This window comes from Stegostoma tigrinum, chromosome 9 (genome assembly GCF_030684315.1).
Source record: "Stegostoma tigrinum isolate sSteTig4 chromosome 9, sSteTig4.hap1, whole genome shotgun sequence".
Classification (NCBI taxonomy): Eukaryota; Metazoa; Chordata; class Chondrichthyes; order Orectolobiformes; family Stegostomatidae; genus Stegostoma; species Stegostoma tigrinum.
Window position 1 is genome coordinate 76,347,102 of NC_081362.1, and position 13,442 is coordinate 76,360,543.

The 13,442-nt window shown below is 44.7% G+C and overlaps 1 protein-coding gene across 2 annotated transcripts in view; it reads left to right on the forward strand.

The window, feature by feature from the left end:
- rgs7b (regulator of G protein signaling 7b) overlaps window positions 1–13,442 on the forward strand; it is a 405,937-nt gene that overhangs the window by 383,873 nt on the left and 8,622 nt on the right. Inside the window, exons 15-17 of one of the 2 annotated variants that reach the window (XM_048536139.2) lie at window positions 6,928–7,114; window positions 8,077–8,166; window positions 12,220–12,255. In XM_048536139.2, the coding sequence (XP_048392096.1) occupies window positions 6,928–7,114; window positions 8,077–8,166; window positions 12,220–12,240 (298 nt within the window). In that variant the 3' untranslated portion in view covers window positions 12,241–12,255. The remainder of the gene's footprint in view (window positions 1–6,927; window positions 7,115–8,076; window positions 8,167–12,219; window positions 12,256–13,442) is intronic. The other variant, XM_048536137.2, reaches the window with a different exon arrangement.

The window sequence follows — 13,442 nt, forward strand, 5'->3', positions numbered from 1 at the left end:
GTGTCGGAGGATAATGCGTTGTATCCGGAGGTTGGTAGGGTGGTGTGTGAGAACGAGGGGGATCCTCTTGGGGCGGTTGTGGCGGGGGCGGGGTGTGAGGGATGTGTCGCGGGAGATGCGGGAGACGCGGTCAAGGGCGTTCTCAATCACCGCGGGGGGAAAGTTGCGGTCCTTAAAGAACTTGGACATCTGGGATGTGCGGGAGTGGAATGTCTTATCGTGGGAGCAGATGCGGCGGAGGCGGAGGAATTGGGAATAGGGGATGGAATTTTAGCAGGAGGGTGGGTGGGAGGAGGTGTATTCTAGGTAGCTGTGGGAGTCGGTGGGCTTGAAATGGACATCAGTTACAAGCTGGTTGCCTGAGATGGAGACTGAGAGGTCCAGGAAGGTGAGGGATGTGCTGGAGATGGCGCAGGTGAACTGAAGGTTGGGGTGGAAGGTGTTGGTGAAGTGGATGAACTGTTCGAGCTCTTCTGGGGAGCAAGAGGCGGCGCCGATACAGTCATCAATGTACCGGAGGAAGAGGTGGGGTTTGGGGCCTGTGTAGGTGCGGAAGATGGACTGTTCCACGTAACCTACAAAGAGGCAGGCATAGCTGGGGCCCATGCGGGTGCCCATGGCCACCCCCTTAGTCTGTAGGAAGTGGGAGGAGTCAAAAGAGAAGTTGTTGAGTGTGAGGACGAGTTCCGCTAGGCGGATGAGAGTGTCGGTGGAGGGGGCCTGGTCGGGCCTGCGGGACAGGAAGAAGCGGAGGGCCTTGAGGCCATCTCCATGCGGAATGCAGGTGTACAGGGACTGGACGTCCATGGTGAATATGAGGTGTTGGGGGCCAGGGAATTGGAAGTCCTGGAGGAGGTGGAGGGCGTGGGTGGTGTCACGGACATAGGTGGGGAGTTCCTGGACCAAAGGGGAGAAAATGGAGTCCAGATAGGTGGAGATGAGTTCGGTGGGGCAGGAGCAGGCTGAGACGATGGGTCGACCGGGGCAGGCAGGTTTGTGGATTTTGGGAAGGAGATAGAAACGGGCCGTGCGGGGTTGGGGAACAATGAGGTTGGAGGCTGTGGGTGGGAGGTCCCCTGAGGTGATGAGGTCATGAATGGTGTTGGAGATGATGGTTTGGTGCTCGGGTGTGGGGTCATGATCGAGGAGGCGGTAGGAGGTGGTGTCGGAGAGTTGGCGTCTGGCCTCGGCGATGTCAAGGTCAGTACGCCATACTACCACTGCGCCACCCTTGTCTGCGGGTTTGATGGTGAGGTTGGGGTTGGAGCGGAGGGAGCGGAGGGCTGCCCGTTCTGCGGGGGAGAGGTTGGAGTGGGTGAGAGGGGTGGAGAGGTTGAGGCGGTTGATGTCTCGACGGCAGTTGGAGATGAAGAGGTCGAGGGAGGGTAGGAGGCCTGGGGGTGGTGTCCAGGAGGAGGACTTGTGTTGGAAGCGGGTGAAGGGGTCAGTGGAAGGAGGGTTGGGTTCCCGGTTGAAGAAGTAGGCATGGAGGCGAAGACGGCGGAAAAACTGCTCTATGTCCGACCGTGACTGGTATTCGTTGATGTGTGGTTGTAGGGGGACAAAGGTGAGCCCCTTGCTAAAGACTGACCGTTCGTCCTCAGTCAGTGGGAGGTCTGGGGGGATGGTGAAGATTCGGCAGGGCTCAGTGTGGCTGTCTTCTCTGGGGTTGCTGGCTGTGGAGGTTGTGGGCGGAGCGATGATGTCGTCGGCCGTGGGCGGGGTTCCGTCGGCCGTGGGCGGGGTTCCGTCGGCCATGGGCGCGGTTCCGTCGGCGTCGACCGTGGGCGGGGTTCCGTCGGCGTCGACCGTGGGCGGGGTTGCGTCGGCGGTGGGAGGATCGGGGTGGGCGGCAGCAGCTGAGGTGAGGGTGGTGTGTGGGCTGTAGTACCTGGACGTGGAGGTGGTGACTGCAGCAGCGGTTCCGGAAGTTCTGTGGCCGGCGGAGGCGGATGTGATGTCATCGGTGGGGTCTCCGGCCGTGTCCTCATGGTCAATGGCGGCGGGTTCATGGTGGGGGAGGGGCAGGGACAGAGTCGGGATTTGGGAGGCGCAGGAATCCTCTTGTGGGTGGCAGGGGCCAGTGAGTTGGTTGTACTTACGATTTTTGGTGTCCAGTAAAGCTGAGTGGAACTGGGTGTTCAGTCTGTGGATCCTGCGGAGGATAAAAAACAGCAGAGGTCCTTTGCAGGTCTGGGAGAGGGAGGCTCTGAGCTGGGGCAGGCTGGATTGCAGTGCCTGGAGGTGCCGGCGCATGGCTGCAAGTGTCTGTTTCAGGACTCGCAGGGAGAACCGCTTCTGAAGGGTCTGAATGTTCTGGGTGTAGAGGTGGTCACGGTTGGGGCCAAATTGGGAAGGCTGAAATGTGGACTGTAGTCCCTTGGGGATGATCTGGTTCCGTAGGCAGGTGCTGAGAAAGGTGATGTGGCTGTGGTACCTGGTTTGCTTCAGGACATGGTCGAGCAGTTTCAAGGCCGAAGAGATTACAAGAGAGTTGCAATGGGAGAGAGATTCCCTGAGGTTGGTCCGGAGGGAGGAGGGTAACTTCTTCAGGTTAGGCATCCCTGGAAGAGGCTTCGCAGTGAGGTTAAAATAGTATCAGAGATAATGGGAACTGCAGATGCTGGAGATTCCAAGATAATAAAATGTGAGGCTGGATGAACACAGCAGGCCAAGCAGCATCTCAGGAGCACAAAAGCTGACGTTTCGGGCCTAGACCCTTCATCAGAGAGGGGGATGGGGGGAGGGAGCTGGAATAAATAGGGAGAGAGGGGGAGGCGGACCGAAGATGGAGAGTAAAGAAGATAGGTGGAGAGGGTGTAGGTGGGGAGGTAGGGAGGGGATAGGTCAGTCCAGGGAAGACGGACAGGTCAAGGAGGTGGGATGAGGTTAGTAGGTAGCTGGGGGTGCGGCTTGGGGTGGGAGGAAGGGATGGGTGAGAGGGAGAACCGGTTAGGGAGGCAGAGACAGGTTGGACTGGTTTTGGGATGCAGTGGGTGGGGGGGAAGAGCTGGGCTGGTTGTGTGGTGCAGTGGGGGGAGGGGATGAACTGGGCTGGTTTAGGGATGCAGTGGGGGAAGGGGAGATTTTGAAACTGGTGAAGTCCACATTGATACCATATGGCTGCAGGGTTCCCAGGCGGAATATGAGTTGCTGTTCCTGCAACCTTCGGGTGGCATCATTGTGGCACTGCAGGAGGCCCATGATGGACATGTCATCAAGAGAATGGCAGGGGGAGTGGAAATGGTTTGCGACTGGGAGGTGCAGTTGTTTGTTGCGAACTGAGCGGAGGTGTTCTGCAAAGCGGTCCCCAAGCCTCCGCTTGGTTTCCCCAATGTAGAGGAAGCCGCACCGGGTACAGTGGATGCATACTGCATCCCCTCCCCTGTCTGCTTTCCGGAGAGACCACTCTCTCCGTGACTCCCTTGTTCGCTCCACACTGCCCTCCAACCCCACCACACCCGGCACCTTCCCCTGCAACCGCAGGAAATGCTACACTTGTCCCCACACCTCCTCCCTCACCCCCATCCCAGGCCCCAAGATGACATTCCACATTAAGCAGACGTTCACCTGCACATCTGCCAATGTGGTCTCCTGCATCCACTGTACCCGGTGCGGCTTCCTCTACATTGGGGAAACCAAGCGGAGGCTTGGGGACCGCTTTGCAGAACACCTCCGCTCAGTTCGCAACAAACAACTGCACCTTCCAGTCGCAAACCATTTCCACTCCCCCTGCCATTCTCTTGATGACATGTCCATCATGGGCCTCCTGCAGTGCCACAATGATGCCACCCGAAGGTTGCAGGAACAGCAACTCATATTCCGCCTGGGAACCCTGCAGCCATATGGTATCAATGTGGACTTCACCAGTTTCAAAATCTCCCCTTCCCCCACTGCATCCCTAAACCAGCCCAGTTCATCCCCTCCCCCCACTGCACCACACAACCAGCCCAGCTCTTCCCCCCCACCCACTGCATCCCAAAACCAGTCCAACCTGTCTCTGCCTCCCTAACTGGTTCTCCCTCTCACCCATCCCTTCCTCCCACCCCAAGCCGCACCCCCAGCTACCTACTAACCTCATCCCACCTCCTTGACCTGTCCGTCTTCCCTGGACTGACCTATCCCCTCCCTACCTCCCCACCTACACCCTCTCCACCTATCTTCTTTACTCTCCATCTTCGGTCCGCCTCCCCCTCTCTCCCTATTTATTCCAGCTCCCTCCCCCCATCCCCCTCTCTGATGAAGGGTCTAGGCCCGAAACGTCAGCTTTTGTGCTCCTGAGATGCTGCTTGGCCTGCTGTGTTCATCCAGCCTCACATTTTATTATCTTGGAATCTCCAGCATCTGCAGTTCCCATTATCTCTGACCTTTTCAAGCAGTTTTGTTCTGGTTTTCCCCTAGTTTAATAGGTTCTGAAATAAATAGTAAGTTGAGTGCATGATCTGCCTTGTGTACGGCAGGTGTTGCATGGATGTTTTCCTTTTTAGTCGACCTCTAAACGCTTCCTTGACACCCAGAAATCTGGGGCATGCTTATCTCTGCTCCAAAGGCAACCAAGTTCTGAGGGCCAGATGTCAGCTCATGACTTGAACTGCCAACAACCTGAAACAGCTCTGAGACCTTAGTAATAGGATTGGGAATTCCAGATTGGGACCTGACTGCCATTTTTCCACCTCCACAAACTCTGGAAAAACCCAGTGCTCGTCAATGCTTAAAACCAACTTGGCAGTTACAGGCAAGCGTGTAAAAGAGCAACAGGAACATTGTTTGTATGTAGAGTTAGGATGATAGTCCATGTGGAGGCCAAACAGCCTGTTTCCATTTGCAACATCTGCATTGTTCTATACAACATTAGAGTTTGGACACATCTAATTTTCTAATCATATATTCATCATCCAAACCACATTACTAATATGTAAACAATGCATTCCAGAGGGAAAGTAAAGTCAGAAATGATCTTTTAAGTGGTTATACTGGTCAATCATCAATATCTGACAGTTTTTTAAAAAAAATATGTTGTTGTTTACTTCATATTATCGTGGTATTTCTATTCTGTCTGCTAACTGTGTCTAATCTTTGCTTTCTATCCAAAACTATTTCAGCCTATGTTTCAAACTTTCTCTCATGCAGCTCATTAGGATGTGGAACTCACCTTGACCAACTTTGATCGCTTCCTCACGAGGCTCATTTTCATTTTCAGTGTAAAGCAATGTGTATCACTTTCCACAGGCCTTCCCACCGTGGCTTTAAACTGGGCTGCAGAATAAATACAGCTTGATCTCCACCTATTACCGTCCCACCTGTTCAAATGTTTGACACAACTAATCCCACAACACGTGACCACAAAAATTCTGCCCAGGGCTTCTTAATAGGATGAAGCAGCTTTGACTCATAGATTGCTTGCAGCACAGAAAGAGACCATTCACCCTATTGTGCCCTTTGCCAGCTCTCCACAAGAGCAACTGAATTAGTTCCATCCTCCCACCCTTTCTCTATAGCCACAATTGAGTCTGCCTCCCCATTCTCTCAGGCAGTGCAAACTTGCTCCTAACCATTTGCTGTGTTTAAAAACAAGTTTCACTGGACTCATTCCTAGGATCAGAGTCATATCTTATTAGAAAATATTGACCAGTTAGACCTGTTTCTGTTGGAGATTAGAAAATTGAGAGGTGATCTTGTTACAACATGTACAATCTTAAGGAGACTGGATAGTTTGGATACTCAATGGATGTTCCCTCTTGTAAGGGAGTCTAGATAGAGGGAAGACAATTTAAAAATAAGAAATCTCCCTTTTAGGATAGAAATGGGAGAAATAGTTCTCTCGATAGCCTGCTTTAATTTGGAATCCTCTTCCCAGAAACTAAATGGGTTCAGACTTTAAATTTCTTCAAGGCTGAGTTAAATGGGTTTGTGGTAGACAATGGAGTTAAGGATTATTGCCTGTGGGGATCAAAGTGGATCTGAGACCACAATCAGTCATGATCTTATTGAATGTTGGAGCAGGCTGAAAGGGCTGAATGGCCTGATCCTGCCCCTAAATCCTATGTTCCTTTGCTTCTCTTGCCAATCACTCTGGATTGGTATCCTTTGCCTTTTTGTGAATTAGGACAGAGGTCAGAGATCAGATCAGATCCTCTCAACTACCCCCACTGGGCTGGGATTGGACCTACTACTCCTGCAGCACCATCTCCCACATGACAGAAAGCCCAGCTTGTCAATCAGAGTGGCTACCCTGGCAGAGACCCTGTCAGTGATTTCAGGAGCCTGCTGTGGGTTAAAGCAGCAAAAGTCACTCTTTGATCCTGAAGCTAGACTGCTGCTTAAATGAGCCACCAAAGGACATATCTCAGCAGTCTGGTGATCAAACTGATTTATCATTAAAGGACTATCTGTAAATCAATGTTATACCTTATGCTTCCACAATAGCAAAAAGTAAGGAATAAGGATAATGATTTACAACATTAGGTTCACCCTTTCACAGACCATGTAGAACTTGGACGAATGTGCATTCAGCATGCTTTGTGATGGAACTTCTAACAGGGCTGAATTTTCAGAATGCCAAGTTTTCTTGAAATGTCTCCCTGACCTCCCCAGTGAATGTTGATCAAACTGTGCAGCCTACTTTAGTCAGTTCTGATTTGCTGAATGTGCCAAATTTTTACAAATTTTTCATCAGCATAAAATTCATTGTGTCATGTAGTGAACAGACTGTGCAAAATGAAACAAATAGCACCATGCCGTGTTTCATTCCCCAGCTTTGCAGAATAATGCACACTAAGTTGTTTGTTTAATTAGAAATCCTGATTTTATTCTTGCTTTGAAGTATGTTGACCTGCTTTTTTGATAAATTGCCATCTTTGGAACTTCCAATTTTTAAAGTTCCTTGAAACAACATAACTGTCGTGACTGTCCTGTGAATCCGAACAGATTCTGGTTAGCTGTTCTGGATCTGAAGAAAAGGCCTATTCGTGAGGTGCCATCACGTGTTCAAGAAATTTGGCAAGAATTTTTAGCCCCGGGAGCTCCCAGTGCCATTAACGTGGACTCCAAAAGCTATGATAAGACCACACAAAACGTAAAAGACCCAGGAAGATACGCATTTGAAGACGCTCAGGTAAGCAGATTAAACACTAAAGTGAGGAAACTTAGATTGACACTAATATGGGAAACATGCAATTACATAAGTAGTATGTGCCCAGTGAAAATATTGTCATTTGTCACACTGCACACTGCTGGTATATAGTTATTTTTGCATTAATGGAGACCAGTAACAACTTAACTCTGGCTGTGCCATATGACTGAGTATAAACTACTGACCAAACATAGTTCTGTAATTGTGACTCATTCCATTGAGTGGTAGATTTGATGCCCACCATCCTGATTTTTCCACACAGGACCAATCAAATGGTGAATTATGTCAAGTTGCTCCTGAGATTAAGTTTCAGGCAACCCAATCAAGAGGCGTGAGAGCACATTGCCAAGCTGTTTTGGCTGGAGATTGACATTTGATACGTGGAGTACTAAAAGACTGTAACACTTCATTAAAAATTGAGAAAGCAAAAATAGGATTTCTATACCATTGAACACTACAGACTTAAATTTACTCTTGCAAATGTGCTTTATAAAGTGCAATAATTAATCACAGTAACTAAACATCAATTAAACTAAAAAAGGTCATTAATATTTCACCAAATTTGTTCATCTGATCTTCTGCCCCTCAATTACATCAGCCACCTCCTTTATTTATAGCTTCCTTTTATTTAAGCTGTCACAGTGCTAATGACACATAACCACTGCTTTTTACTTTAGCAGAAATGCAATTATCTGCATGGATGTCGTGGAAAATTAGTTTAGCTTATCCATAAATCTCTAGTACAATCTGCAACAAGAGGATCTTTTGAGTCCATATAGTGAGAGTCAGACGTTCAGTGCCTAGAACTCTGAGGTCAGATATAGTACAGCCAGAGGCAAGAGAGAGCTTTATAGTTAGACTACACTGTAACATGAAAACACACTTTAGGTGCACTCCCCTAACATAGCCTGCTCATGTTTACACTTGATAATTTGTTCTTTTAGGAGCACATTTACAAACTGATGAAAAGTGATTCCTACCCTCGTTTCATACGTTCCAGTGCCTACCAGGAGCTACTTCAGGCTAAAAAAAAGGTATTTGCACATACTTGTCTCTTTCTTTGTACCTTATTCAGCAAGCTTTAAATGATATACTAGAGATATAGGACAAACGGTAGGTATTGGAGCACAACAAATAACGACAAAAATCACTTTTTCATCTTTTGAACTGAAATTATCACACATGTCTTTGACTTGTAATTAATTTATATTGATGGGAACTTTTATTTTATAGATTTAAATGACATTGCACTTTGATTGCAATGCGTTTTATTTGTACAGTTACATAGTAGCTCGTGTCACAGTTCTAAAATTATGCCAATTTTATTTTCATTATTCAATAATACATACATCATTAAATAGCAGATATCTTTAGCAATGTGAAAGTTTTCTGCCCTAAGCATTTGGCCTTATTTACTGAGAGCCTGTATTGTAGCCCAACTTTTCACAAAGTTTCATCAGCGGATAAACCTGCAAATCTCCGACTATATCCCTCCTGGTGTGTGAGGCTGCCTAACGGGACAGTGAGTTTGTAAACCATGCCATGCAAAACTGATTTTTAAAGAATCTAAATCAAACCTCAGAAGTGTATGCTTAACAAATTTTGACGACTCATTTTTCATGGATACAGTCATTGGTCAGATCTACCCGTTTTACATCTTGGGTGTGTTACCGTTTTGGTTCAAGAACCACAGAGTTCTGGTTACTATACATTTGTAGAAGTTTTAACATGATAACAACTTATTTGAGGCAACCAGTCTGTGTCAGTGACTACCCTCCAATACATGTACAATTTCCTAGTGCACACTGTTCCCATGCTACCTTTCCTTCATCCCACCATCCAAACCTATCTTGAAATGTTGACATAATTTCAAATGTTATTAGTTGATACGGAATTTAGGTCCTTAGTCTCACAATTCTCTGTGCTAATAGGTTTCTTCTACCCTCTGATCTAAATGTTGTATGTTTAGTCATGTATCTGTGATTACACCTATTTCTTGGCCCTCAAGTGGAGGAAGCAGTCTGCTTCTGTTCTGTCTCATTCTTCCATCATTATAGATTTATTTATCACATCCCATAAACTGTGTTCTGTGGCTAAAAATGTAGTTTTATTTTACTGTTTCTTCTTTTTCATAATTCTGCATCACAGGTAACATCTGAGTGAGTCTGCGTTGTGTCCTGTTTAAATCCTCACGATCCTGTCTATAGAGAAGAGTCTAATACTAGACAGTACTGCGACTGAAGTGCAATAAAAGTTTAATACTAACATCATCAGCACTTGCCTTTTATACTATATACTCCCTGAAATCAAACCTAGAATTCTCTTAGAGATAATGGGAACTGCAGATGCTGGAGATTCCAATATAATAAAATGTGAGGCTGGATGAACACAGCAGGCCAAGCGGTGCTGCTTGGCCTGCTGTGTTCATCCAGCCTCACATTTTATTATACTAGAATTCTCTTAGTTCCTTTTGTTTTTACTGGTGCTTTCATCCAAAGGCAAGTACTATTAATATTCTCAGTAGGTTTCCACTGTAGAAAGTAAATAGCAGAGAGTGTATCTCAGGGATTTGGAAGTATTCAGGCTGTTATATTGTCTAAATGGACAGAAAATCATGAGTGTGATTTCCCAAGATGAGTTCCTGATAAAACCAATCTACTCTGAGTGCACCCAGTTCATAGAATTGACCATTAGGTGTCGTGCTGTGGTAAAAGTGTTCATAAAAATTTCTTCTGATACTTCTGTAAACATGTTCAATTAGAATATGTCAATGATTTCATTAGAAATAGCAAACAGAGGAACTTTTCGCCAACACATCTACAACATCACCACACATTACTAACCAGAAGGCTTTTGTAATGTAAAAGTCTACAAATGAAAGCAATAGATCCCAATCTTGCCTGAGCTGGATAGCTGAGTGGCACTGAGGAGATATTTGAAAAATAAAAAAACTTCAAGGTTTGTCAATCCTGTGAGGATTTCAGAACACTGAAAGGAGGGGTTTGCAATGCTGAGTGAAGGAGGGTGCGTTCTGCGATCCTGCGATATGTGCACAATCCAAAGGGTTTAACAGGTGGGGAATACTACGGAAAACATTCTTTTCTTTTCTCTCTATGTATTATTTACAGGTAATCTCTTTCTCTCTCTGTCTCTTTCTTTCTCTCTCTCTCTCTGTCTCTCTGTATCTCTCTCTTTCCTTTCCTCTGCTGTTGCTTTCCCACTCAGTAAAACATTTTTGTCTGTGGTTATTAATCATTTCAGGTTTCTACTTTGCGATGTACTCAAGTAGCTTGAAAGGCTTGCAAAAGACTTGTGGCTCCTACCATAGTCATTGGCACCAATGATATTCCGTTCTACAATGACAGAAGAGATATTTGGTGCAAGCAATGAAGATGCAGATCATTTCATTCTTGACTTGTGATGCTGGCTTTTGAATTTCTTCTATCAATCTTTTTCCTCATTTATGGATAATGGATGCAAATATCTGACAATGTTGAGATCTTAATGTTTGGAGCATAAACTGTAGCAACAAACATGAGTCTATCTAAACGACACAAAATTTTAATGTGATACAGCTTCTTTTCAAGTCCATAAATATGATATAACATTTTGTGCAGGATGTTTGAATCAGGCCAAATTAGGCTAAATTAAGCCAGTTTAGTGGAAGATGTCAAAGTGGATGACAGCAGAGAAATGTCATTTATATTTTCAGCTTCTAGATATTTTCAATTTTCTACGATGGGGAAAATAGTTGTCGCTTACCAATATCCAAATATAACTGAACTCAGACTTGATCATTCAGAAGCAAGGAGAATTCCTGAAACTTCAGTTTTGAACCTTGCTGGCGATCTGTTAGATTTGATGTCAATGCCGAGTGTGATTTGGAGTAGAAGAGTATTTCTTATTGTAACTTAGTGGTCATGTTTTTTAGCTCCTTCGTGTGATTTGCTCTGAGGCTTAATCTTTACAAGATTTAAGAGTGGATTTGTCACTCAGGCTGTGGATTTTGTGGAACAATGAAGCAGCTCAGCGAGCCAACCAACCACAACTTAAATCTTTACTCTTGTAAATCCATAAACAGTTAGAGGTAGTATTGTTAATAGTAGTGGTTTGCAATGCAGAATGATGCCAACAGCGTGGGTTCAATTTCCAGTTCCACTGAGGTGACCATGAAGGTCCCACTTTCTCAATCTCACCACTCACCTCATGCATGGTAACCCTCAGGTTTAACCTTGCCTCTAGTAGTAGATTTGTGCACTATCGTACAGCCAGTAGTGTGTTCTTACATGTTTGCTGCTTCATGGCTCAACTTCATTTCATTATTCTCACCAATACATGCCATGTTATTATTCAATTGTTGCCATTCCTGCTCTGATTCTTGTTTTCTTCCCAGCTGTTGATGCAGCCTATTATTTTCCTATTCATTAAGCATTTTTGTTTCCTTTGTTTGTAGTGTTGTTATGTTCCTGTATGTTCGTGAGAATAGAGAATACCTGAGGATCATTTTGAGAAATATACTTACAATGCCTCAAGTTGATATTTGACGCTGAATGAAAACTCCACAATGCATTCCCAATCAGGGAAGTTTTTGTCATATTTTCTAACGAATCACAACTTATCATGGAAATGAGAGTGCTCAGTTTCAGTTTCATATTTACCCCTTTAATCATATTCTGTTTCTTACTTTACATAGAGAGCATTTTGAAAGCCATTGTACATTCTTTCTCAACTTGAATGTTGCTACTAAGACTTGGGAATGAAGGCAGGACTGCTGTGTCGGTGAAATGATAGTCTAGATGGTCAGCTCTAATGGACTGAAATAAAAATCATTAACTATCCAAGTATTCAGAATCTTTGACACAAGCTGGCTGATTTCTTTTATTCTCTCTCACCCTGAGTTGCTTGAGGCCGCACTGCTTTTGCCAATCGTATACAAACCTGAGAGTTGTTTCAGTGGGCTGAGATTTCAGCAAGCAATATATGCAGAACTTTCTTGATTTGCGTGGTTGTCATTTTGGTGATATCATTTCAGAAACCAAAATTTTACCAATAACCCACCCTCAACTTTGCTTTCTCCTTGTTCACAGAAAAGTATGAACTTATTTTGAAGGATGTTCATAAAGGTAATATAAAAGAATAATGGCTTTTTTTACTGTCCATGTTTCATGTCAGCTGTAACATTATTGTGCTGTCCTTAATGTTTGAAATTATTGGTGAGACTGTGGCAAATAATTCACATTTACTCACTCCAAAACTCAGTACATTTACTATCATTGTTTGAACCCTTGATCATTCCCTTCCCACCAACAATTTTCACATGGCACAGGGGATGATTAGTTGATTCAAAGGGCTTTAAGTAAGTCCAACCATCTCAGAGATGTTTCATATTGTCTTTGAAACTGATACAAGAGGACAAACCTTAATACAATGGGGGTGGCATAAAATATTTGTATTTTTAATTATCAAAGGCCATCAGCATATCAAGATTTATTACTCAAAGTGTTGGCACAGCAGCAAGTCCTCTGAAAATTGTTTCAATACTTCTTTCAGACCAAACTCTTCCTTGCTTTACATTTAAGTTTTCAACACCCTTCAACCCTTGTGCTGCCATTTGCCATCTATTTTACACTTCTTTCAGATAGAATGTTTAAAGCTCTTCTCCCTGTGTGCATCTTATGTTGCCCAGTTGACAGGCAGGGACATAGTGTAACTCAACTGAACTCAAGCTCCATCATCATCACTCACCTCTCAGTGAACAAGTTCCCTCTGCACATAAAGGATCGTAACTTCCAATCATTCAATTCTTACCCAGTTTTTCACTCAGTGAGAAGAAACAAATAAACAGCAAATGTTAGCCACACTTGAGATTTGAACAGGAGTTCCAAAACTAAAGCAATCGTGTCCTTTTCATTGCATTTTGTGAAATCACTTATTTTTTCTGCTGCTGTTCATTTTTATTTATTTGATTTATCTTACATCTGTTTTCCCCTTTTTACTTATTGTCCATTTTATTAAACTTTATTTTCTATTCTTTCAGCTTAATTGGTTTCCCAGTCTGTCCTGCTGTGCCTCTCTCTCCAGTCCTGTGCCTGATGTTTTTTCCTTCTCCCTTTATTCCAGTTACCACACCAGTTAACCTGGAAGAGACTTTGCATTCCAGCAGTTATCAGAACCCTGGAGGGAAGCTATTCTGTGTCTTTTAGACTCATCACAAAATGCAGTTTGCTTTGTGATTAGAATCTCATAATTCTTCTATTGTACTGCAAAGTAACAAACTGACAAGCAATTCAGAATTTTGATGAGATAATTG